This window comes from Melanotaenia boesemani, chromosome 3 (genome assembly GCF_017639745.1).
Source record: "Melanotaenia boesemani isolate fMelBoe1 chromosome 3, fMelBoe1.pri, whole genome shotgun sequence".
Classification (NCBI taxonomy): Eukaryota; Metazoa; Chordata; class Actinopteri; order Atheriniformes; family Melanotaeniidae; genus Melanotaenia; species Melanotaenia boesemani.
Genome location: NC_055684.1, coordinates 4,462,994 through 4,487,529, shown reverse-complemented (window position 1 = coordinate 4,487,529; position 24,536 = coordinate 4,462,994). Strand labels below are relative to the sequence as shown.

The following is a 24,536-nucleotide window of genomic DNA, read 5'->3' as shown; positions in this document are numbered from 1 at the left end:
ATAATGAACCTGTAGCTCCCGGTCACTCCCACATCACACATCATCACCATCATCATCATCTCGCTCTCTCTCTCCTTGAGCTGAGCTGTCTGCATGTGCCCTCTGTCTTTTTTCACTGGCTTATTCAAATTTTTATTGTTGCCATGTTGTCATGAATTGAATGTAGAAATAACCCAATGTCAAATCAGTACAAACATAACAGCACAAAGCTGATGCATGACCTCAATAGAGACTGAAATAAAATGAAAAACATAATGTTTAAAGCAGTTAAAGGAAACAAAATTACAGGTAGATTCAAACGTGTTAACTACGTTTGTAATTTTGTGTGTTATGGTTTTGACAGGTTCAAAGCTCGCGTAAACCATTTGTCGAGTGGAACGTTGCCTTATGTCAAGGTTTCCAAACGGACCGTTATCACGGTAACACCGGAGGGGGACGTTTTTCACTAACGCGCCGTGATAGATACAAGAGGACTCAAGGATAATCGTTTTCATCTTCCATTTACGTTCATCAAGGCATCTTATTTACCGACGGTTTTGTCTTTCTGTTATGTTTAGAATTTATCCTGACTGTGACATTATAACATAGTTACTAATATAAGCGTTAAATGTGTGCTTTTCTGCCAGATAACCCATAAAATAAATCTGCTTCTGGGCTTGAACGGGGGTTACTCCTCTTGATATAATCACATCTTTGGCTGCACACGACACCAGTCAGTGCTTGAATGACATCTACTCCTCGTTACTTTTACTGATACTTTCTTTTCTGTTGTAGAGCAATAACAAAGTTTGAGCTACCACCCAGAGCTAAAATTTGGTAACTGCAGTTTAACTTTGCCCATTTACAGCTTCACTCGACAGAAAACGACAAAGCCGTTGGAGTTAGCTTAACATGAGGACCCTAAAAGCCTTATTTGGTTCCCAACACTGGGCGCCTCTCATGTGTATCCAACCCAGACACTGCTCTAAACTGCCTAACACCAAAACCACTCCAATAGAGAAGAGAACAGCTGTAAGTGACAGTTTCAAGAGTCAGATAACCTCAGGTCCAAGTTTTCAGGATTTTGTCAAAGGACTTTCAGTGAACAGGACTTTTACTGTAGATGAAGACCACTCAGATAAACATGGTTATCTTCCTGAACACTTGGATATGGGAAACTCAAGGAAAGGTAGGTGTGGATGACTTACAGCTATTTGCAAAGTTTAATTTGATGATAGGAGGCGATGGTCATCTATCGTTTTGCCTTGTCATAGTATATTTTGAGACCTATGGATGTCAGATGAATGTAAATGACACAGAGATAGCCTGGTCCATACTTAAGAAGAAGGGATATCAACGCACAGCTCACTTAAATGAGGTATGGCCGACCTGATATGATTCTGTATTTGTGTTTAATCACCAGTAAATCACCATAAAGCAGGTTATGTGTTTCTTGCAGGCGGATGTTGTTCTTCTGGTAACCTGCTCCATAAGGTAAGATGATGTAATGTCAAATCTCAATATCCAAATGTTCATTTGTGTTTTTGGACAAATGCATCACTTCATGATCAGACCAACAAGAGAAAACTTAAAAATTCCCTCAACAGAGAAAAGGCTGAGCAAACTATTTGGAATAGATTGAGACAACTAACAGCCATGAAGAAGAAGCGATTGAAGTCCCACACACCAATGAAAATAGGGATTTTAGGTAAGATTATGAACCATGTTTATCACTCAGAGATTATGAGGTTATGTTACTGGGTGTGTCTGCTGCAGGTTGCATGGCAGAGAGGCTGAAGACGGAGCTACTGGAGCGCGAGAAGCTGGTTGATGTTCTCGCTGGTCCAGATGCTTACCGAGATCTTCCTCGCCTTTTAATGGTAGCTGATGGAGGTCAGCAAGTCAGCAACGTGCTGCTGTCTCTGGAGGAGACATATGCAGACGTCATGCCTGTTCACCATGCTTCTCAGGGCCACAGTGCTTTTGTGTATGTTGTTCTTTGTTTCTTTTTTTTGTTTGTTTTTGAGGAAAGTAGTTGCTATGTCTGAGACGTGTCAGCTGATGACTCTTTGTGCCGGCAGATCCATCATGCGCGGCTGTGACAACATGTGCAGTTACTGCATTGTTCCCTTCACCAGGGGGAGAGAGAGGAGTCGACCGGTCAGCTCCATCCTCGAGGAAGTTCAGATGCTCTCTGACCAAGTAAGTCAATTAGACTCACGGCCCGGCATGAAAACCTTCTTGGAAAGCCAGTAGCTGCTAACTGCTTCACTATATAGACATGAATTAACATATGCATCTGTGGATGTCATATATATATATATATATATATATATATATATATATATATATATATATGTATGTGTGTGTGTGTGTGTGTGTATACAACATTCTCTTCGTGTAGCCCCCCTCCCTAGGGGTCCCCCCTCCATCAAATGTGGTATTTACCAAGGAGATGCTCTGTCTCTGCTGCTGTTCTGCAAAGACCTGAACCCCTCAGCCAATTAATCAACAAGTATGGCTATGGATACCGACTCAGGAATGGATAGGATCAAGCTCTATGTTAAGAGTGAGTGAGACATTGACTTGCTGATCCACACCACCAGGATCTACAGCAGGGACATCGGAATGTCATTGAGACTATGTCTGCATGGCACTGAAGCCTTTTCAGGTGTGAAAACGGTGGCGAAAACTAGGAGAAAGGCTTCAACATCCCTACGAAACCGCTGTAGTACATACTACAAGGCTGTGGGGGGCGCTACGATGATTAAAGAGTAACACTCCAGAGTTAGAACAAGACTTGGCGCATGCTCAGATAATGACATGTCTGCTTGCTCCCGCTGTTGATGGTACAGTAGAGCAATACTGTGTTTTAAAAGCCGTACATTTTGGTGCTAAAGTTGTACACAAGCTAGGACTGTCTGGAGCAGCACAACACAGTTGGTCATGGGCGCCATTATTGTTGTTGTCTTTGGCTTGTGCTCATCACACTGACATCTTATCCTCTAGTGGCGTGGTTACACTGTCCGCACAATACCACAGACAGTGGAGGTTAGGTTTGAAACCTAATTCCTGGTTTTGTGGGGATGAAAGGGTGGTTTGCTAAAATACTTTTGCGGTTTTTCTGCAGTGTGGCGTCGCGGTGACGGCCCCTCAGACTCAGAGAAATGTGGCCAAATCCAGGGCAGTTAACAGCTTCGCTGCCAGTGATCAGATACCCTGCTGCGATAATAAGCTGGCCAAAGGAGGAAGTTTACACCATGGATGCTAAAATACGGAAGCTGTTCACCATGCAAGGAGGGTTCCACCCTAAATCCATTGTCCACAGGCCAGGGCCAGACTGGGACCCAAACTCAGGCCGGGAGTCATACACGCACTCAGACCACCCCAACACATATACTGCATGCATATGCTCACACACACACACACATGGACTTCATAATCACCAAAGCTCATTATTCTAGACCAACATACACATAAAACTACAAATCGCTAGTCCAGTGTTTCTCTCTTCTCGTCAAAATGTTCGATACAAAAGTCAAAGCTGTACTCTTATATTAATGATGATCTTCTGTTGAGATAAATAACAATTGGTGAAGGCGAAAACTTACGAACACAAATCATTTTACTGGTGGGCAAATGCCAGTTTCTGCAGACCAATAGCTGCACCAGTGTAGTTCGCCATGATTCTTTTTTTTCCTCCAGTTAGGCCGCTTAAGAACCCAGGCCACCGGGAATAGTCCCGCTGCTCCCGACGGCCAGTCCGGACCTGCCTAGCTATATACTAAGTGTAAAATGGGAGGCCGAGGACTAGTGAGCATCAGGGCCACTATCCAAGATGAAACATCCAAGCTCCATGAAAACATCTGGACGATGGCCCCAAGGGATAAAGAGCTCAGGCAGTAGAACCTGAAGGAGAATAAAAACAGGAACCATCATGGGAGGACAAGCCCCTGCATGAAATGTACCACAGACAGATAGCTGAAGTAGTGGATATAAACAAGTCCTACCAATGACTAGAGAGGGCTGGACTGAAGGACAGCACAGAAGCGCTAATCATTGCAGCACAGGAGCAAGCCTTGAGTACCAGGGCAGTCGATGTCCAGATCTACCACACCAGGGAGGACTCCAGGTGCAGGCTGTGCAAAGAGGTCCCTGAAACAATCCATCACCTCACAGCAGGTTGCAAGATACTGGCAGGCAAAGAAAACATGGAACGCCATAACCAAGTAGCCAGCACAGTGTACAGAAACATCTGTGCAGAATATGGACTGGAGACCAATATCAAAAGTCAGAACCATCAGACATCTCCATCCAGAAGAGTGCAGTCCTAGGAACAGCTGAGGTACTGCACAGGGCTCTCAAGCTCCCAGGACTCTGGTAGACGTCCCGAGATGAGATGAACATCCACCCAGGGGAGATAGGAAGTTGCGTTAGGGAAGAGTTTTATTTTTTTTAATGAAAGGGAAAAATTAGCCCTGCATCCACACTGTTTCTGGGTTGTAGTTCCGCTTCAGCCACTTGGAAGTAGGTCTCATGCAGCTGCATGAGCTCTACGGTCAAGATCAGTTTCACACTCAAGCTGACACACAGCAGAAACATATTACAGAGTTTGTCATGGAAAAACTCTAATCAGAGGGGTAAAGGTGAGAAAGAGCCTCTTCCTGTCTGGCTCTCTCAGGCTCAAATGTGCAAACCTAAATGTTTACATGCAGGTAAATAATTGTTTAAAGTTCACTTTCCTGCTGCCTGTGGATCAAGTTACTGAGCAGATCCTGCCTTAAACATCCATCTTTCCTCCACCCCTCTCCGAGTTGGATGAGAAAAAAACTGGTTGTCATCCATTTATTCTCTTTCATTTTCAGATTTTACTGCAAATAACTTGTCAGAAAAGTCCTTTAATTTCACGTAAAATGCCTACTTTCTTTGTGTGTGTGTGTTTGTGTGTGTGTGTGTGTGTGTGTGTGTGTGTGTGTGTGTGTGTGTGTGTGTGTGTGTGTGTGTGTGTGTGTGTGTCAGGGTGTGAAGGAGGTGACGTTGCTGGGCCAGAATGTGAACAGCTACAGGGACACTTCAGAGGAGCAGTTCTCCTGTTCAGACCGGACAAAGCTCAGCCGTGGCTTTAAGACCATCTACCAAACTAAACAGGGAGGTCTGCGCTTCTCGGACCTGCTGGACAAAGTGTCGCTAGTTGATCCAGACATGAGGATAAGATTCACTTCTCCTCATCCTAAAGATTTTCCTGATGAGGTACGTGACAGGCTCTTCATTCACCTTGTGAGTTTGGTTAAATGCATGGTCGGACTTTGATTATGATTACCCCTGGTATTCGTTGAGCGTGTGTTTTGCCGTTTGCAGGTTTTGCATCTGATTGCAGAACGTAACAACATTTGTAAACAGATCCACCTCCCAGCCCAAAGTGGAAGCAACCAAGTCCTGGAAGCGATGCGTCGAGGGTCAGAAGTCGTTCCCTTTCTTCCCAGATGAACAGTCACATCCAGTCATTTAGTAACATTTCTTCAAATTTAAGCGAGAGATTTAACAACATCTCTTCTTTTTATATTTTCAGTTACACCAGAGAGGCTTACCTCGATCTGGTGAAGAACATAAAGCAAATCATCCCAGGTAGGAAATGATCAGGTTTCACCTCATTTGTCTGCAGGAAACACTGATAAAAATGTGACTGTAGGGGGGCGATAAAGTGTGCACTTACAAAAGAAGATAAGACGGGAAGATGAACCTAAAGAAAAACAACAAACATTGATTTATATGGATTAAAATAAAAGATATGAATACAACCACACTGGCTGGAGCGAGCTCAGAGAGGAGGCAGGATAAAGACGGATGTTGGATTAGCCGTCGCTAGGGGGCGTCACTGTGTTCAGAGGAGGGGCTTTAAATGTGTGTGGTAAAAAAAGAACATGGCACCTACAGCAATAAAAACAAGACTGATAACAAGTCAAATAATGGAGATTGTAATAAGTAAGCAAATAAATGTGGGACCAGAAGCATAAAGGTTTTTCCTCCTTAGCATAGCAATAAGATAATCATAATGATAAAACAAGAGAGGTTGGTGGCTTGTTCTTCATTAGCTTTATAATAATGATGATCAGAATAATTAAAGCTGGATTCAAGTCTGTGAAGCGCCGCTAGACTTTTTTGTGAATTGGTAAGTAGAAATAAAGGTTAATTGAACTGATAAAAACAGAAAGAACAAGCAGTTGGTAAAATAATTTATCATAGAAATATTTTGGTAAGTTTTCCTTCATTTCTTATTTATGATGAGGTGTTAATCTTCATCACTGCCACCACCAGCAGTACCAGTCGGTAAAACAAAATATTAATAAAGAAATCAGTGTGGAGCTTTTTCTTCCTTAGTGTAGTAATATTAATAATAGTCATAAAACATGAAAAACAAGCAATTAAAAAGCAAAAATAAATAAGTAAAATAATTAATTGTGGGCGGCTTTTCTCTCTTTCTTTAAGACAATGATGTTATATCATTGTTCTTTCTTCTTGATAACGTACCACTCTGATACACGTAACTCACCTGGTTTTTGAGACAGAACTAGATTCTATTCTATTCTACATTCATTTAGCAGACGCTTTTATCCAAAGCGACTTCTCTTCACAGATTCTGTCTCTTTAGATCTCTTATGGTATTACATGCCACAGATATCAGAAAGGTGTGGCCGATCTCCAACGTTCAAAGACGTTCTGCTCAGTTTCCTGAGCCGGCTCTAGTTTCTCCATCATGTCTGTTGGATGTTTCTTTTCCTGTCATGACCTCTGACCCTGCTTCTCATTCTGCCAACTCCTCCCCAAACCAGATTTTCAGGCCGACCAGCCTGACAGATCTGCTCTCTGAAACGTTGACTCGTCTTCTGGATGGCTGCTGATCTGACTCGGTTTACTTCAGATTTGAACCGTGTGTTTGGGACTTCAGTATTTATCTGTGGTGTGAAAATCAGGCTTAAAATCTTGGACTTGGTTTTAGACTCAACCTGAAAACATCTCCCCAGCACTGTAGTGGTCCCTCCCCAGTCCCTACTTTAAGCTTGAAATTGGACAGGGATTTTAAACTGGATGGCCAGATTAAATTGGTGGCAGCTTTTTTAACCTTCGCCATCTCGCTAAGCAAAATCATTTTAAACTGCTCCTCACTTTGAGACTGTAATTTATTCATCGCCTCCTGGCAGGATTATTGTAAAGCATTTTATCTTGGAGTCAGCCAGTCGCGTGAGGTCTAGGCGGAAGCTCAGGTGGTGTCCGGTCTTTGCGGTCGCCGCTCCTAAACTGTGGAACTCTTCGCCGCTACAGGTCAGGAAGCCCCATCACTGTCCAGTTTTAAAGCCCGCCTGAAGACCCATTTTTACGACTTGGCCTTCGATCTAGCATGAGGCTCTTGTTTTCCTGTTTTTATTGTTTTATTATTTTACTGATATTGCTTTGCATTTTATTTTACTTTTAAATTTGTTGCTTCTATGTTGTTTGTTCAGCACTGTGGGTTGTAGTTGCTTGGTTAAATCCAGCGTTATCGGCTAAAAGATTGGGTTGAAATCACATGAAATCACTGTTGTGTTGTTTTTTTTAATGTGTTTTCTCTGTGCCAGACGTGAGTCTCAGCAGTGACTTCATCTCAGGCTTCTGTGGTGAAACAGAAGACGACCATCAGCAAACGCTCTCGCTCATCAGAGAGGTGGGCTACAACGTGGGATTCCTTTTTGCCTACAGCATGCGAAAGGTGAGCTCTCCTCACACCTCAGGGTAAAATCCAATCGAAGCGCCAGGCTGTTAAAGAGCTGCTGCTTTGTTTTCATGGCGTCCAGAAGACGCACGCCTTCCATCGACTACAGGATGACGTGGCAGCGGAGGTGAAGCAGCGGCGGCTGGAGGAGTGCATCAGCGTGTTCAGGGAGGAAGCTCTGAGGGTCAACGCTGCTCTGATTGGCAGCACACAGCTGGTACTGGTGGAGGGAGTGAGTACTGCTCACACACATCACCACCCTGCATATGTGGTTTTAAAACGATTTTATTAAGCCAAACGAGAACAGAAAGCACAGTTTTTATTTCATTTTTACTTTCAAACACTGCGACACGAGATAAAGGAGGAAGTATACTTGGCCGTTTAAGCTCCTTTAGCCACACTTGAGGGCAGGAGGAAGGAGATTTGAATTTGACTATTTCCTTCAAAAGTAAAGAAATTGAACTGGTAATTTGTAACTTGGCACGTTGTGAGTACAAGCAGGAGAAGTGAGTTATTTTCACTTGTTACTAAGCAACACTGCTCAGATCTGGTCTCCATGTTTTATTCAGGAAAGTAAAAGATCTGCAGAGGACCTGTGTGGGAGAACAGACGGTAACATGAAGGTGATTTTCCCCAAAGAGGATGTTGCTGTCAGGGCTGCTGAATCCAGCACTGCACCCATCAGTGCTGGAGAATACGTGCTGGTGAAGGTAGGTGTAGCTTTCGCACAATAAAATGAAAAATAAACCTTGGGCACCACCCACTAATTAACAGCGGGGAAAATTATGTTTTGTGTCATTAAATAAATAAATCAGTCTCAAGATGCTAATTCGTAGAGTTCTCGCTTGAATTCACACAAGGAAAAATCACAGACTACTAGATAAAATCATTTTTAACTAATCTACAAACTACACAAGATAAAATATGAAGATTAAAAAGAAAAGAAAAACATGAAAATATATAAATTTGATATTCAGAGTATACGTATACAGAGTATACATGTATATATATTAGAAATGATAAACATTTAGTTTGAATATTATTTGATAAAAATAAAACAAACACAGGAGTACGAAGGCAGATAGGTAGCAAGTTAAGACTTTTGTCTCATATATCTCAGATAAAAATCTCATCAGGTCTCATCAGGAGAATGCAGGAAAATGAGGAAATAATAATTTTCTAATCTCTTCCAGTTATCTCAGAATTCCGAGCAGGTGAGAGTAGGTGACGTCATTACCAGGCAGTTGTCGCTCCGGTTGCACCAACTCGGAAGAATCACACACCCACGGTAAAAGCGTGCAGCATGAGAACAGCAGCCATCGTGATTAATAAACCGAGTTTCCCCGAACAAGCCGCCGTAACAGCGTAAATATCGTTAACGACGACTCGCTGCTGTTTACACTAGAAACTTAACAGGCACAAAATATATTATAAAGAACTTTAATGAAGACAGCAGTGGACTACAAGTGGTCCTGGGTGCAGCCATCTTTACAACCTGGAATCTCGGGGTCGTCTGAAACTTAGGAATTCGCCATTTGGAAAAACGAGATTACTTAGTCATTTCTGGCAAATATTCCTCAGAATTCCGATTTCTAAGGACAACTGGAACGCACCATTGGGTGAGAAATATAAGAACAATTTTGCCCTGTGAGTTTGAAGGGAGGGGGTCTCAGAGTCTCCTTGCTCCTGTTGGAATGTGACCCCCACCCTAGATTTCAGGGTTTCATTTAGCTGATAAAGAGGCAGTGTTAGTTTAAGGTCACAGGAGTCAAACTCCCGTATTGGAAGCATTGATTTGGGTTCAGCCGAAGTGTCCTCTCCTGCTCAGGAGAAGTTAATCCTCAGCATCTGTTTAAAATCAAAAATACGAGCAGCACAGAAGGTGTTTGTACACACTAGGAAGCAGCCATGCTAGCATGTAGCAGACACGAATGACGGGGGAACTAGCAAGCGTCCGAACCAAACACAAGCTCCAGTTATGTTCTATTAGAAATTATTCTGCTAATTTCCCCACTTCAAGCAAACCACACAAACAAGGCAGCAGCGACTCTGCTGGTCACAAAGACGTCCGTCTCATCACAACATTAAATGTGTTTGTTATGGAGGTAAAACTTTGGAATAATTACCCTGAAAATATTTAAATAAATGATTCTTTGAAAGTGTTTAAAAAGAAGAGGTATAGTAATTATATGATTGTTCTTTACCTCCAGAGGTCATGTAACTGCCTTTGGTTTGAATGGTTTATTTAATTTTGTTGTAAAATGTCTTTCTGATTTAAATTTTCCTTATGTGTTGATTTTCTTGTTGTTAAAAGGGGTCGTTGTTATAGGCTGACACCTTTTTGAATAAAAAGTTATTTTTGTAAGGTAATTAAATAAGTGTTTATTTATGATATATTATATATCTGTCATTGACCTTTTGATATTGTTTCATGCTGCATAATTAACAGTCCAACTCCCCAAACCAGTAAAACACTTCTCATCCTTGTAATTTATTTAAAGCTGCTGCTGTCCAACATATACAGTATAACATAAAAATCTCTTCATTTATTCTGACTTTAATAGAAAGAATTGTGAAATTTAACCATGAAATTAAAAAGAAATTGAATTATTAATATGCAAATTAAAAGCAATAACTCGAAAAAGAAAGAAGAGTTGATTATTTCAGCAGTGACAGAGAGGATCATTAAGACGTCATGTTGTTCTGCGATGCTCCGTCAGTCATGGTCCATGTCCTCTGGTTTAGGTTTTGTCGGCCAGCTCGCAGAGCCTGAAGGGTCGGGCCGTCCTGAGAGGAACACCGTGATGCTGCGGACCAGACTGATGGACACGTGGCATCCATGTTTGGTCAAGGATGGACACAACCGACAACACATGACAGATTTGTTTTAGTGCAGCAGAAAGCTTCTTTACTCTCGTCTGACGTTGAAAACAGAAAGGCAGTGTTTTTGGGAATTCATCTGACACAACTGAATGAACATAAAAATGTTCTTTCACTTTATTTTTTTCAAGACGAACTGTGTGTGTCTGTGTGTAAGTTATTAGAATCCTGTTTTTGATGTAAATGGAAGTCGTTTCTCAGCAGTGTTTTCTTCTGAAGCAGTGCTGTTTGATTGATGTCGGGGCTTTTTTATGGGATTGTCAGGCTGGAGGAAAAATGTCAGATCAGCACATTTGGAGAATCGCTCCACAAACTCTTGGAGGGGGAATTTAGCCGGAGTCAGCAGCAGAAAGTGCTGTGATCTGCTGTGGACCGAGCACGCTGGACCTGCCCAGCGTCTGCAGATCAGACAGGACGGTCTCATCAGTATTCATGTGCTTAATAAGAAAAAGAGAACAATGGAAATCTGAGCTCCGAAATCAAACTTTTCTTGTTAATTTATTCCTTTAAATGTTCCTTCTTGGTTCTGGTGTGGTTACTTCAGGAGTTCTGGCTGAGCATCGATCCTGTGAACTGAACATCGGTCCCAATCAGCATGTAGTCCTAAAAAACAGGAAAAAACTTCAAGTTTCTGCTTTGTGTTGAATTCGATCTTAACAAAAATCCCTGTCACCGTTTCATAGAAAACATCCAGTTTCTAACCTTCAAGACTTGAAGCTCGGTGCTCACAAGCTTCATCTTTCCAATTGTGGGAAGTGGATACCCCTTAGAGAGTTGAGCTGTGAAGGGAAAGTCGTCAGTGTTGATCAATAAGTTACAAAAATCTACTGCGTCACAGCACAACAGAAACTTAACCTTCTCATAAAAACAGTGTTCATGATGTGAATAAATAGGGAAAATAAATATAATAATTACAACACAAGATTAAACACACACGTGACCAAATGAATTGGTCATGAAGAGACTCGATTAAATTGATGTCATGTGGTTGGAGAACCATCTCAGAATCAGGTGTGTTGGGGCAGGAAAACATCTAAAACCTGCAGGACATTGGCTCAAGAGGTCCAGAGCTGGTGGTTCCTGATCTAAAACATGCAGGAAAGCGGTCCACAGCGACCGGAATTGGGCATTCCTGCATTCCTAGTGTGATGCTAATGTGCTTTACGAGTCGAGTCAAAGCCGCCGTTTAACCGCTGGGACAAACCCGCCTTCTTTCTGTTCAGGCACCAACACGGCATCCCTCATAAAAGTGTCAGAAAAATGGCCAATATAAATATTTTTTAAACTTTATTTTTTTCAATATGTCTTTTCAATAGTTTCAGACCTAAGCATACATAAACAATTTATTTTTATTTATTTTTTTACACTCTTTATGCCATAAAAAAAACCCAGATTTTTTTTTTCAATAAGAAAAACACAAAATTTGCATTATTTCCAAAAACAAGGTGCAAACTGGAACATTTGATATGAGGTTAATCTGCCTTTACAAGGTCAATAATAAGAACATTGACTTTGAAGCATTAATACATAATAAGGGCAAAAAAACTGCACTGGTACATAAACTGTACCCCTCCTAAAAGTGTCACAGAAATGTCACATTTATGTATTTGTTTTCACTTTTTTCAGTTCAAATCTATTCAACAAGTTCAGAGCTGACCGTGGGTATGGAAGGTTTTATTATTTTGTTTTATACTTTTTATTTATATGGCCTATTTAAAAAAAAACTAATAAATAAAAACCCTAAAAACATAAATCTTATTTTTCCTTTTATTTAAATTTCACACACACATGCACACAAAATATTTTCTCATGTACATTCACATCACTCTTTTATGTGTATCATAACACACCAAGACTATTTTTATGATTTTCAACTTCTTTATTGCCACGCATGTAGCAAGGTGAGAAAAATAGGCCTCCATTGAACTCTATGTAATAAACCTCTGCAGCGCCTGCTGGTTTGGGGGGTTTTCCACCTTAAACCTGTTTTCCTTGTATTTTAAAGGTAGAGGTTTAGATTTATTAGGCATTTATGAGAAAAACATTAACATATGTCAGGCTAACATTATGCAAAACTTGTGGTTATAATGGGACATAAAACTCTGTTATAAAAACTTATTCGAATTTCACACTCACACACACACACACACACACACACACACACAAAATATATTCTCATCTACATTCACAGCACTCGCTGCATTGTGCATGGATCTGTACTTGTATTGAGCACGTCTCAGATTCTTGACGGTTTTGGAGACTTTTTGGGCCCATTAGTCACCTCCGACTGGTCTTTGCATTCCTGAAGCTATTATTTAGTTCACTGTCCTGCTAATCAAGGTTTTCTGTATCCATGAAGAGGTGTACTTGGTTAGCAACAATGTTAATAGGTGGTGCAAAAAAAAAGGCAGCACGGAAAAAAAACAAAAACTAAGGGATGAAAGACATGGATGGGAGCAGCTTGTTTTCATCACCATTACACGCTCCAGTACCCAGAACGGCACACAGTTACGAACCTGCTAAAGAAAACAACTGGATTTCTCAGCAGGAACGTGACTTTCTCCTTCCTGTCTATCCCAGGTTTCCACTTTTTATCTGCTGCCCAGAGTACATAAGGATCCTATCAACCCGCCAGGAAGACCCATTATCAGCAACACTGACTCCATCTCAGAGCCTGCTTCAGAGTATGCTGATCACTAGGATAATAGAATAAGAAACCTTTATTAGTCCCTCGGTGGAGACGTTGCTGTGTTGCAACAGTACAGGTGCAGTAAGCAGAAGCTTGCAGGGGATATAAAAAAGAACACACACACAATAAGATATATCACGTCTTTTGTTTTCAAACTGCCCTCATTTCTACAGTACACCACTCACACACGTAAACTGTCTGAACTCACATTGGTTCGTGTTACATGGTCACCATGGTTGAGGAATCTCTCTATACATTGTACATCTGAAGCTTTAGAGGATTTAGACATCATCAGCTCAGACCAGAAGGAACAGCGCCCCCTACTGCTTTTCTTGTGCAGCTGACAGAGTGAACACTAAACGTTTTCCTCTTGCCTTGGATGTTTGGAAGAGATCCACACTCTGCCCTGCAAACTCTTTCTATGAGAAAATAAAGTGGTATGGGAGATACATTGATGACTTTTTTTTTCTCTGAATCTGAGAATGAACTCTTACAATTTCACAAGTTTGTCAATGTCTGGGGCAGAGCTCCATGCACACCCCAGGACCTTAGCCTTCTCAGCAGGCTGAGGCAGCCAGGTTAGTGGTCTCTCCTTGGAGGGGTGGTGACCGTCTGAAGTGCCTTCTACAACTGAAGGGCATGACACACCCTGCCCTCAACGAGGAAATTCATTATTCTCCTTTTTTTATAATTAGTCAATATTTGTTTGGCAGGGATCCATATGGTGTATACACACCTTAGATTTAACTTCGGTCACAAGAGCTTTTGTTATTGTCAGGTATAATGCTGTGTTGTATATTTGATGTTAGTGATTTGGGTCACCTGCTTGTTCATGTGCTCATGATGTCACTTCCTGGTATTACTTATATAAGCTTCACCTGTGTCCTCGTGACTGATTTGTCACCCTGATGAAGGCACTGTGCTGCAACGCGTAGGTGCATTTGAGCTTTTTCCTATGATTTGGCCACCTTTAATAAAGTCTTTTTAAATATTTGACCTGAAGAGTGCCTTGGTCACCTTTTTCTTTCATATGCATGTGACTTTAAGGGAGGCGAGGCTTCCCAGCAGAACTTCACCCGAAGCTTCAGCGGGTCGTCGTCTTTAGTGATGTAAAATGAAAAAACATGTCCAGTATGTCTGAAGTGTGAAGACTTCAGTTTCAGAGATGCTATGACCCATCTGTCTGATCCTTGTTCATCCCAATGTTTTGTAAGAATGTTTGATTTAGAAAAATTTCCAACTGATAAAAGAAAGATAGAAGAAAACAGACCTGACCAAAAACAGAAGTGGAAAGTTACAGAAAGCAGAAGCAATGCAAATCTCTTGGCCCCCGGGTCAGATGCTACCGTTTACATCTAATGGGAGTCTCAGTTTTGTTTTTTTGTGTTCCTGTAAAAGACTTAGAGTTCTGTGGGATTTCTTGGACTGTTTGCAGGCATTGATCTTTTGAGGTCTATCCAGATTTTCATGATTTGTACGGGGCCAACAATCCCAGACTAAACACTGCAGTTTTTAGCTGTTTAGTTCATTGTCAGACCTCTGAAGCAGAATTTTATTTTATTGTTAGGATGCTAGTTAGGGAGTGTGATTATTTCTAAAGCTTATGTAACAGTGAGGGTTAGGGTTCATTTTTTGGAGGACTCAAGCATTTACACAGTTTTCTCCCTTTAAAGGTACATTGTGTAACGTTTTCTGTTGTTTACTGGCCAGAGTCGATGTCTGCATGTATATATGTGTTATCATTGGTGTATTATGACCTCTGCCAATAATCTGACACATTCTTGTAAGCAAAGAATTTTAGATTTGTTTATACATATGATGGGACTTAAAAGGCAGCACTTTATAAACTGGCTTTTACTCTGACAAAAAGATGGTGCTGTGTGGTGGCCAGTTTCCTCATCGAGATCTGTTCCCCCTGTGAGAACCATTCTTCCTTCTAAACCATATCTGACCCTTCAGAAAGATCCACTTGGTCCGTACTGCCTTTCACAAATAGTCCTGTAGCTTTTTGTCTGTTATGTTCTTAACTGTAAATTGATTACCTCTTTTAATATAGTTATTTTAAAATCATTATGTTGTAATCTTGATTGTTTTACTGCTTTTAACCTTGTTAAAGCGGCATATAGAGACATGACGCAACGTAATTACATGTCAAGATGAGAATAAGATAAAAGATCAGGCTGTTAAGTTTTTATAATACAATGAATATAAAGCTTTTTTAGAGAAAATGAACCCTAGATCACTTCTGTTGTGATCTGGTGCAAAATAGAAAAAAAACTAAAAAAGATAATATTTTAATATAAAATAACTGAATGAAAAAACATTTAAGATATGAAATGACTTATATACTTTTATAATATAAAGTTGATCTAGGGGTGGCGGGGGTTGACCCCTAGTATAATGGTCGGGGAAAGATTGGTTTTTATTAAATTTATGAGTGCAGGTACCTGGTTCAAAATAAAAGAGAAATGCATCGTGTATCAGGATAAGGCAAAAAAAAAACAAAAAAACGTATTGAGTTATCAGCTATAGGTCATATCGCCCAGCCCTGCTTCTGTATTTGTTGCATGCTGGTCATAGGGTTACTGTGAAGGAGGCGGAAGTCGGGTTGCCGGTATTGTGAAGTAAACTGAAGTAGGTGAACCGTGTTGTTGTAAATATGGCGATGATGAATAAAGTTAATATTCAGCTTCATAAGTGAGTTCTTTGTGTGTAACAGAGAGCTTTCATCGGTGTTGTCGAGGCTTTTTGGGATATGGCAGCTGCCGTTGTTGCAACACGTGTTTGAGAAAGCGAGACGGTAGAATGTGATAACATTAGATGGCAGTAATTCTTACACAATGTCCCTTTAATACCTGTAATGCCTTTTGACAGTTATTTCATTTTTTACCCACTTATCAGTACACTACAACAAACATTTTCGTGCCACTTTACATTTACTTAATTATCCTGAGGTCACTTGAGTTCATTCATTTTAAATGATTTTCTCCACCACGCTTGCAGTCAAGTTGCATTTCATGGACCTACAATTAGGGTCTTTGTGAATTTAAAATAGAATAGAAAATACTTTATTAATCCCTTTGGAGAGTCCTCAGGGAAATTTGGGATAAATGAGAATTTTCTCCACCTTGCCAGCATTGAGAAGTTCTTTTCGGTTTAAAGCAGCATCAAGTTGCAGTAATTTTTAAACATTAAGAGAGAAGCAAACAGCTCTTTACTCTGAAGATACAGTTTGATGGTGGATCCAGTTTCTTGTAATCTGTTCAACCATAAGAGCGTGTCAGTGCATGTAAGTTTCTCCTCGCCACAGTGTGGCATAAGCAAATCTTAACACTTTCCTTCACTAAATAAACTATATTTCTCAGATAAAAATGCTTCCTGGAATAAGGCATTTGAGAGAATGAGCCTGTTTACATGATCATCAAAGTCCGGTAACTGGGAGTAATCAGATGTTTGTAATAACTGGGTTTTATGAGTCTACATGCACTTCAGAAATGTAAAATTGATAAATATCATTGTCTACATTTTCCAGGCCGTTATCGGATTTCTTTCATAATACCTCTGTGAGCAATGATGCACTTCTGGTTATTTTCAGAACATCCGGTTTAACATGGCGGCGCTCAGTCTTAGCATTAGCTGCTAATGTGGAGCTAACAAACTGCAAACTAGACTAGATGTGAATGTTTTACTTTGTTTATACTCCAGCTTCCTGCTGCTGCATGCCATCGAGTCTTTCTGTGAAAAAGCCTAAATAAATCTGATATGGTCTACATGCAGGCAGATTCCTGCCATTATCTGATGAAGAACATCAGATCACAGTGTCTACATGATGATCATGGTGATCAGATTTTTCATGTTCATGTAAACAGTCTCATTAAGCACTACACACGCCGTGTAGGGATATTTAATACATGCTCTTTTATTTATTCATTTATAAATGTATTTTATTATTTTCCAAACAAAACGAGCAATACAAACATAAATTTTAAACACTTGAATGAAAAGGAGCAGACTGAAGAGTAAATCTATAACAACTCACCATTCAGTTTGGGTATCACTACCACTTTCAGGACCATCTGGAAAATGTTGTCAAGTGAGCCGACCTGTAGTTGAGGATTTCTGGTTAGTTGGAGTTTTTAGACTTGCAGTGGTTTGTGTAAGACAGCAGCTCACCTGAAACTGGCCCACATAACTTGTGCCCAGTGTCAGATTCATTCTGTGGAAAAACAGGCAGAATTTGAATGTGACGATCATCCTGACCCTGTTTCTCTCTGCTGACGTTAAACGTAACTTACTTGTTGAGGGTGATGGAGCCAGCGAGCCTCATGCTGCTGACAAACAGATGGGCACTGACACTGCTTTCCTGCAAAGAGAACAATGGGACAGATTAAAAGTTTTTTCTACATAAAACAATGACCTTTCATCATATTAGACCTGTAACGTACCAAGTTTAGGACAAAAAGAGGGGAAAGTGTGCTGTTGGGTTGGATAGCGTAGGCAGTCACTGTGGCAGTGGCCTGAACTGTCGCATTACTGGGGTCAAAAGTGATGATGGGGTCTTTCACTGTCTTAACCAGCAGTTTCATCATCAGACCTGGGAACTGCTTGGCAATCTAAAAGATAAATACAGTGATGCATTACTGACAACCTGCACACATGGTTGACACCTCTCAAGTCAAAAGATCTGCTAAATGATGTCTCACCTGTGGAATAAAGACTCCAAATGTTCTTGTGTTGAGTCGGAAGGGAGAGCCTTTTGGGATCTGTTGTGACAAAATAGGTATCATAATGTATAAATATGTACATATGTAAACTTGTACCATTTAAATTTTTGTAACCTTCAACGATTTGTTGTGCGTACACACTTCTACGTACTTTGGACACGCAATGCTTTGCAAATAAATACACATTTCCATGTCATAACATTTTCACGCTGCTCTGGGTTGGGTTGGAACGGTTCCTGGTCCTTTAACTTTGCTAAAGTGGACAAAGATCTTCTCTGTAGAGGAGTAACATTAAGTGTTAAATACTGGGGACTGTCTAGTGAATTCAGTTGTTGGTCCTTCTTGGCTCAAGCTTACTTGAAGCTAATCAGCATTTGATGTACAGGTAACATTCTCAACAAGGGCCATGTGATGTTAGTTTGTAAGATTAACGTGAATGTGTTTCAAGCATCTTGTTTCTGAGGCCACATTCACACCAGGATACTCCAGGTGACTCAGTTCAATTGGCCGAGGATTTCCCAAAATTTTGTTGTTCGCTAGTTGGCGCTATGTCCTGAAAGGATCCCTGAAGCTGAGTGTTGATGAGCATTCATACTGCTCCAAATAGACGGGACTATCCGTGGAAGCGGACCAGGGGTCGATTAAAGAGGACCAAACAGTGCCAGTGTGAACGCACCCGTACTGTCTTTGAATTAAGTGACCTCTTATGCTGCTTGTGCATTGGTTAGCTAGCATAGCTAGTGAAGAAGAAAATTAAACTTTTCAAGTGGCAGTGCAGGTACCTACCAAATGAAGTGCTTGACCGATATGGTGTCAGATGTGCCAGGCCCATCCATTGTTGAGTATGAACTATTTTTGGCTTTTTCACATGCACTAACACATTGTGACCGAGTGATTCTGGCCTTGATACGAAAAATGACACAAGAGATACGTCTCAATCAGAATTTGCTTCTAACCCTAACCATCTGCTAGTGAAAGTGTGAAAGATGGGCCTCAAATGAACAATTTCTTGCACAAAAGTGTTAATTTTCATAAAGGTCTATTGTTTATCAACTCCTACCGTGTCCTTCATCTTCCTTATTAGCGTTGGTGACAAGCTAAACACTAGCAAAATGTAAAAATGAAGTTAATCACAGTGGAACGGGTATGAAGTTTAATTTTCTAATCTTTATGGTAGAACTATAGCACTTGGTTCTCTGGACCAGTGCAACCTTTTTACATTCTGTCATGAGAATAAGGTTCCTGTACATGGATGCAGCGTACCATGTCATCTGTGATGTACAAGCTAAGAGCTCCAGCTTTGTTGTAGACGAAGGCTGCAGAGTTGGCGGTAAATTCAGACACGCCGATGTACAGCATGTTGTTGGTCTGGGGTGGCAGGGAAAAGGGAGTGGGAGAAAACGGGGGCTCCTGATGCTTCCCAATGTTGTAGAATTCGCCCTAAAAGCAGAAAAAAAGATGGCTGATTATGAGCTGCATTTATAGATATTTTTAAAGTCTATAAGGGCTCATAGTTCCTCACCTTTAAACTAAAATCTATTGAAGATTGTGAAACTGTTGGTGATGCTACCATGGAGTATTCAATCTCAGCATACTGGTCCACTTTGGCAACAACTGCAGTAAGATAGAAGATCACTTTTAACATTATGTATTAGTAAAACATCTTAAAGATTCACCAAACAGGTTTTACCATTGAGAGTTTTCAGCTGAGGGTTTAAATCGGATATTGCTTCAGCGACCAGAGGGCAGATCTGCAACAGTAAAGAACAGGGGAACACTATTTCCACACTCCAAAATAAACAAAAATTAAAAAGCAATTTCATAGTAAGTTTTAAAGAAAAGTACTTTTTTAAAAAGGCTAACTCAAAAGGCAACAGATTATTTCAAAATCACTGGACATTTAACTGTTTACAAACAGAAGAGGAATAAATTCCTTCTCAACTACTTCTGTCTATGATTTATGACCTTAATCACTTCTACTGTACGCAAAGGTTTCCATGTCTCTGTCCAGAAGGACTGTTCACACTATAATTCTTCTTAGAGAAATACAAGACTGATTTCAGTTATCATGATATAATGACGAAGAGTCGCATGAGAACCACATGAGAGATCACTGTGAGGTAGATTTTCCAGCTGCTAATGTGACACATTCTTTAGGAAAATTTGATAAGTAGAGAAAAGAAGCTTCAGAAATGACAAATGGATGACATGTCTTTCGATTATTCAGTCAGTTAGTAAGTGCACCACAGTGTCACTATAACATGGTTCATATTAATACCTGGACCAAGAAAATAAACCTAAAATTGACATAGAAATAAAAAGAAATGGGAAAAATGTCCTTAGTTTAAGCCCCTGTTTACAGAATCTCCAGAAAAAATCCCAAACTTTCCCTTTGCATAATAAAAAAATTGCATTTATCCATCCATCCATCCATCCATGAATCCATCCATCCATCCATCCATCCATCCATCCATCCATCCAACCATCCAACTATCCAGCCATCCATCCATCCATCCAGCCATCCATCCAGCCATCCATCCATCCATCCATCCATCCATCCATCCATCCATCCATGAATCCATCCATCCATCCATCCATCCATCCATCCATCCAACTATCCAGCCATCCATCCATCCATCCATCCATCCATCCATCCATCCATCCATCCATCCAGCCATCCATCCATCCATCCATCCATCCATCCACTATACCGCTTATTCCAAGCCAGGGGTCGTGGGGAAGCTGGAGCCTATCCCAGCAATTAGCAGGCGAGAGGCAGGCTACACCCTGGACAGGTCACCAGTTCATCACAGCATTTATCCAACAGCAGAATGAAAATTATCGTCATGCAGATAGAAAACACAGATAAGACTGGGAACTAATTATGGGTGTACTGATACTCCAGAGTCAATACCTCAATATCTGTCAGTCAAACTATTGGATTCAGTACTTTTTTAAATATCATGATGCCACTGCGTTAATACAAAATATCCTGTTTGTTTTCACTTGTGAGAGTTTTAGGAAATAAAATTACAGGTGCAACCCATCCACAGTGTATTCCTCCACAGTGTATTTTTGTTAATATATTCAAGGGGCAAAAATTATAGATATCTGTAAAAAAAAAAAAAAATACCATACCAAAATTTTGGAATCAATGGATACATACTACAATCTACAAAGCTTTGTAGTAGCATACAACCATGGCAGCTGGTAAAATGGTGTAAGTAATGGCTGCATTGTAAAAAGAATGTATTTGAACTAAAACATGGATTATTTTCTACATCTATCAAAGTAGAAGTGAGTTTTCTCACTTCTACTTTTACCAGGAAGTAAAGTGTATTAATGATTGTTAAATAACTAAAGGAACTTTAGTTACTTAACAACCTAACAACAACTGTTACAACAGCCCTCACCTGTTTCTGCAGGGCATTGCGTAAAGCCTTATCTATGAACTTGCTGAAGAGGTTGTACAGCCAGCTGAAACAAACAGCAAACACAGATATTCAGACAATGCAGCACAAGTGAAAGCATGAAAATAAAACTCCCTTTTACACATGGGTTCAACCAGAAAGCAGTCAGGTTTCTCTTACCTGGCTCCACCATGGAACTCGATGCTCGCGCTGCCAACTGTGGCTGCACAGTTAACGCTGCTGACCGTTGGACGGCCGGTCTCATCGCTTTTGATGCCCATACTTGTATCGATTGTAAGTGCATTGACATTCAAATCAAAGGAGCCGCTGTCTTTTCTGTTAAAGAAAAAGAGACAGTTTGAGTTGATGGGGCTGGAGCAGAAAGTAATTGCAACAAGTAAAGAAAAAAATCTTTTCTTACATTATTCGTAAGTACTTGACTCTCCAGTTTCCATGCAGGCTAATGAAAGCGTTGCTAATAGTCAATCGGACTCCAGTACCTGGAACCAGACCCGTTGAAGACTGCGATAATCCCACATTCACTATCTGCATACTGAAAAAAAGAAAAAAAAAATGCTTGTTGGATAGTGAAGTCTCCCATGCTACAACAAAACACAGTTGTGCTAGTTTGACTGGTGCCTTACTTTGACAAGCTGTACTGGACCTTGCCGATGGGAGCCACGCTCTCTGTCCCTGAAATATCTGGGACTTTGATAGATTTGAGTTTCTGCTGCAAGGCAGCGATGCCCAGTTGTCTACCTGGAAAAAGGCAAGAAAATTCCAAAAAAGATGAAACTCAAGAGAAGTCAGGTCACTGAGAGAGTGCAGAGATGCTTAAAGAGGACCTCAGTATCCACATAACAGCGCTAGCTAAGCTAGCACTACATGATCCAGTTTCATTTAAACAGGAGGCTAGCAAGGCTGCTAGCTGGTTTTAAAGTAGCTACAGCATAAAAATGTCAAGAGATATATCAGAATATCAGAAAGACGAGAAAGTGAGATATTTCTGATGCTACAAGCCTTACCATATTCAAGGCCTTTCTCCGTTAGCTTGACCTCTACTCCTGGATTGGTGGCCATTGTTGCAGGTATAAAAGCCACAAAAGCCAGCCAGCAGTACAGGAACATCTTGGCTTCTGGGAAGTAAAAAGCTTTTTGATATCTGTAAACATGGGTTCAACCTAACAAAGCTTCTGCTTTTGTGTGAGGGGAATTTTCACTGCTTTGTAAAGAATGCTTGGAATGAAATCAATCAAGACTTCCTTCTCTCCAAAAGAGCAAGCCCTGTTTAATAGAAAGGAACAATGACCGTGGACAATCATTTTAACATTTCAGTCTCAAGTAGAAATTAATTATGTAAAAGTAGATATTTATAATGTTGAAATGTGTTGTTATAAGGAAAAGCATCCAAACTATACTTCAGTTAAGAATCTGAGGGCTGTGAAAGAACTGACTGTCGTGTCCTCGAAGGAAGCCACATGACCACAATAAGTCAGCTTTATCAAATTAGGCTGCAATTCAAAGTCGAGCCCACAATTTTTGTACAGTTTATCTATGTATATGTGAATCAATGTGGAAATGCTGCAGGCTTTACTAAACATTTAAAAATCATTCAGCTTAACACATGATGGAAAGACCCCAAACAAACATACAACTTCCACTTTAAAGAAGGTAATTCTACATGAAAACCTCAAAACACTTTCATTAGATCCAATGTACAAAAAGTAAATCCAAGTGATTTTGCAGTAGTTTAGCATAAGGAAAAGAAAAGGAATAACCAACCTAATGTTAAACGCTATGAAATCTACTTTGGCAACATTTTTCAGGTTGTTATATTGTGAAAAATAAGCAGTGAAATCTCTAGAAAACCGTTGTTGTCATGTAAAACAAACACATCGTCACTCTTACCTGAAGCAGCGGCTTGTCTGAACAGATGATTCCTCCTTTCTCTGACAGTGCGTCAGCCTGACTGCAAACAGAGTGAAAGAGGAAGAGAAGCACATGGCCTCTAATTCACTTACTCAATCAGGAATTGATTCTAGCATTTGGATATTTCCAGAAACTCTTTGCAAACTTGGTGTTTGTCATGTGTCTCGATTCAAGTAAGTGTTAGTTAATGGCTTATCTGAGCATTGTTAGGATAAGGATAAAGCTGCACTCTGTTGTGCACATTTGTATATGGCTTCTGTGTTTGAGTTCCTTGTATTCCCAGTAAACTACTTGAGAAAGTAAAAAGAATTGTAATGAAATGGTTCCAGTTACAGAATATTATACATTCAGGTCTCTGTCAGTGTTTTTAACCTAATATAGCTTGAATAGTATCTGTTTTCATATTTTTAAATGAACCGGTCACACTTATGTTATTATTCTAACCTATGGGACATTTTCAATCATAATTAATGTGCCATCACAGCAGGATACACCTTCAAACAGATCAGCAGTAAAATGACTGAGTGTGTCTTTAACCCTCAGTATTATTAGAGATTTATGCAGCCCCCACAGGGTTACTGTGCTGCAAAATAATATGAGTTTTCTTGGTAGAAAAAGGCTTTGAAATTTTGATTGTTACATGTTTGCACAATGCAAAGTGGTAATGGAAACTAAAATCAGTTCTTCCTCCTGTAAACCCGACCTTGGACAGATTTGTGCGTTGCATCAGCAGGATTTCTGAGGGTAATGATCATCTTTGTTGTCAGTGTTATTTTTATGCCTCCTTGCTTGCGTTAGCTGTTGCCAGACGCAGTGTTCTCTCTGTCCATCTCTTTCTTATTTAAGTGAGATTTCTTCAGGGAATTTGGCCCAAACATGCATTTGGACTCAATCAACTGATTTCATTTTGATGATTATAACAAAAATTTTTACATGAATTTTAAATAGTGTGGAATATTTAAGCTATAATGATATCCAAGCTGATGAGATCAAGTCCGAACAGACATGAATGGAGACTTTAACTTGATTTGTAGCCAGAGGCCGTAACTTTTGAATTTATGTTCATGAAGTCGGGATGTGTTTTTTATTGATCCAGGATATCCCCACAAGACAGATGTTTGTTTGTAGATGTCCTTAAAAAATTCCAACTGTGACAAGGATGTCAAACTTATTTTAGT

The 24,536-nt window shown here is 40.3% G+C and overlaps 2 protein-coding genes across 3 annotated transcripts; one reads left to right on the top strand and one right to left on the bottom strand.

Annotated features, from left to right (window-relative positions):
• The first annotated feature begins 439 nt into the window (after positions 1 to 439).
• cdk5rap1 (CDK5 regulatory subunit associated protein 1) lies at positions 440 to 10,603 on the top strand. Its single transcript, XM_041981650.1, has 13 exons — positions 440 to 1,168; positions 1,254 to 1,357; positions 1,439 to 1,473; positions 1,587 to 1,687; positions 1,756 to 1,966; positions 2,061 to 2,181; positions 4,999 to 5,229; positions 5,338 to 5,435; positions 5,549 to 5,604; positions 7,593 to 7,723; positions 7,809 to 7,958; positions 8,296 to 8,436; positions 10,472 to 10,603. Exons 1-13 carry the CDS (start codon positions 892 to 894, stop codon positions 10,529 to 10,531), a joined length of 1,716 nt encoding a protein of 571 aa, XP_041837584.1. The 5' UTR covers positions 440 to 891; the 3' UTR covers positions 10,532 to 10,603.
• LOC121637456 (bactericidal permeability-increasing protein-like) lies at positions 10,199 to 23,446 on the bottom strand. Of its 2 annotated transcripts, none has more exons than XM_041981651.1 (16): positions 23,338 to 23,446; positions 22,455 to 22,565; positions 22,074 to 22,188; positions 21,851 to 21,982; positions 21,610 to 21,765; positions 21,433 to 21,496; positions 19,710 to 19,770; positions 19,542 to 19,633; positions 19,283 to 19,459; positions 17,999 to 18,058; positions 17,741 to 17,908; positions 17,591 to 17,658; positions 17,469 to 17,511; positions 17,335 to 17,398; positions 11,309 to 11,385; positions 10,199 to 11,209 (listed from the first exon to the last, which is right to left on the bottom strand). In XM_041981651.1, exons 2-16 carry the CDS (start codon positions 22,555 to 22,557, stop codon positions 11,147 to 11,149), a joined length of 1,443 nt encoding a protein of 480 aa, XP_041837585.1. In that variant the 5' UTR covers positions 22,558 to 22,565; positions 23,338 to 23,446; the 3' UTR covers positions 10,199 to 11,146. The 2 variants fall into 2 exon arrangements, with proteins under 2 accessions (XP_041837585.1, XP_041837586.1); XM_041981652.1 differs by having other exon boundaries at positions 22,455 to 22,562; positions 23,338 to 23,401.
• Between the last annotated feature and the right edge of the window lie 1,090 nt (positions 23,447 to 24,536).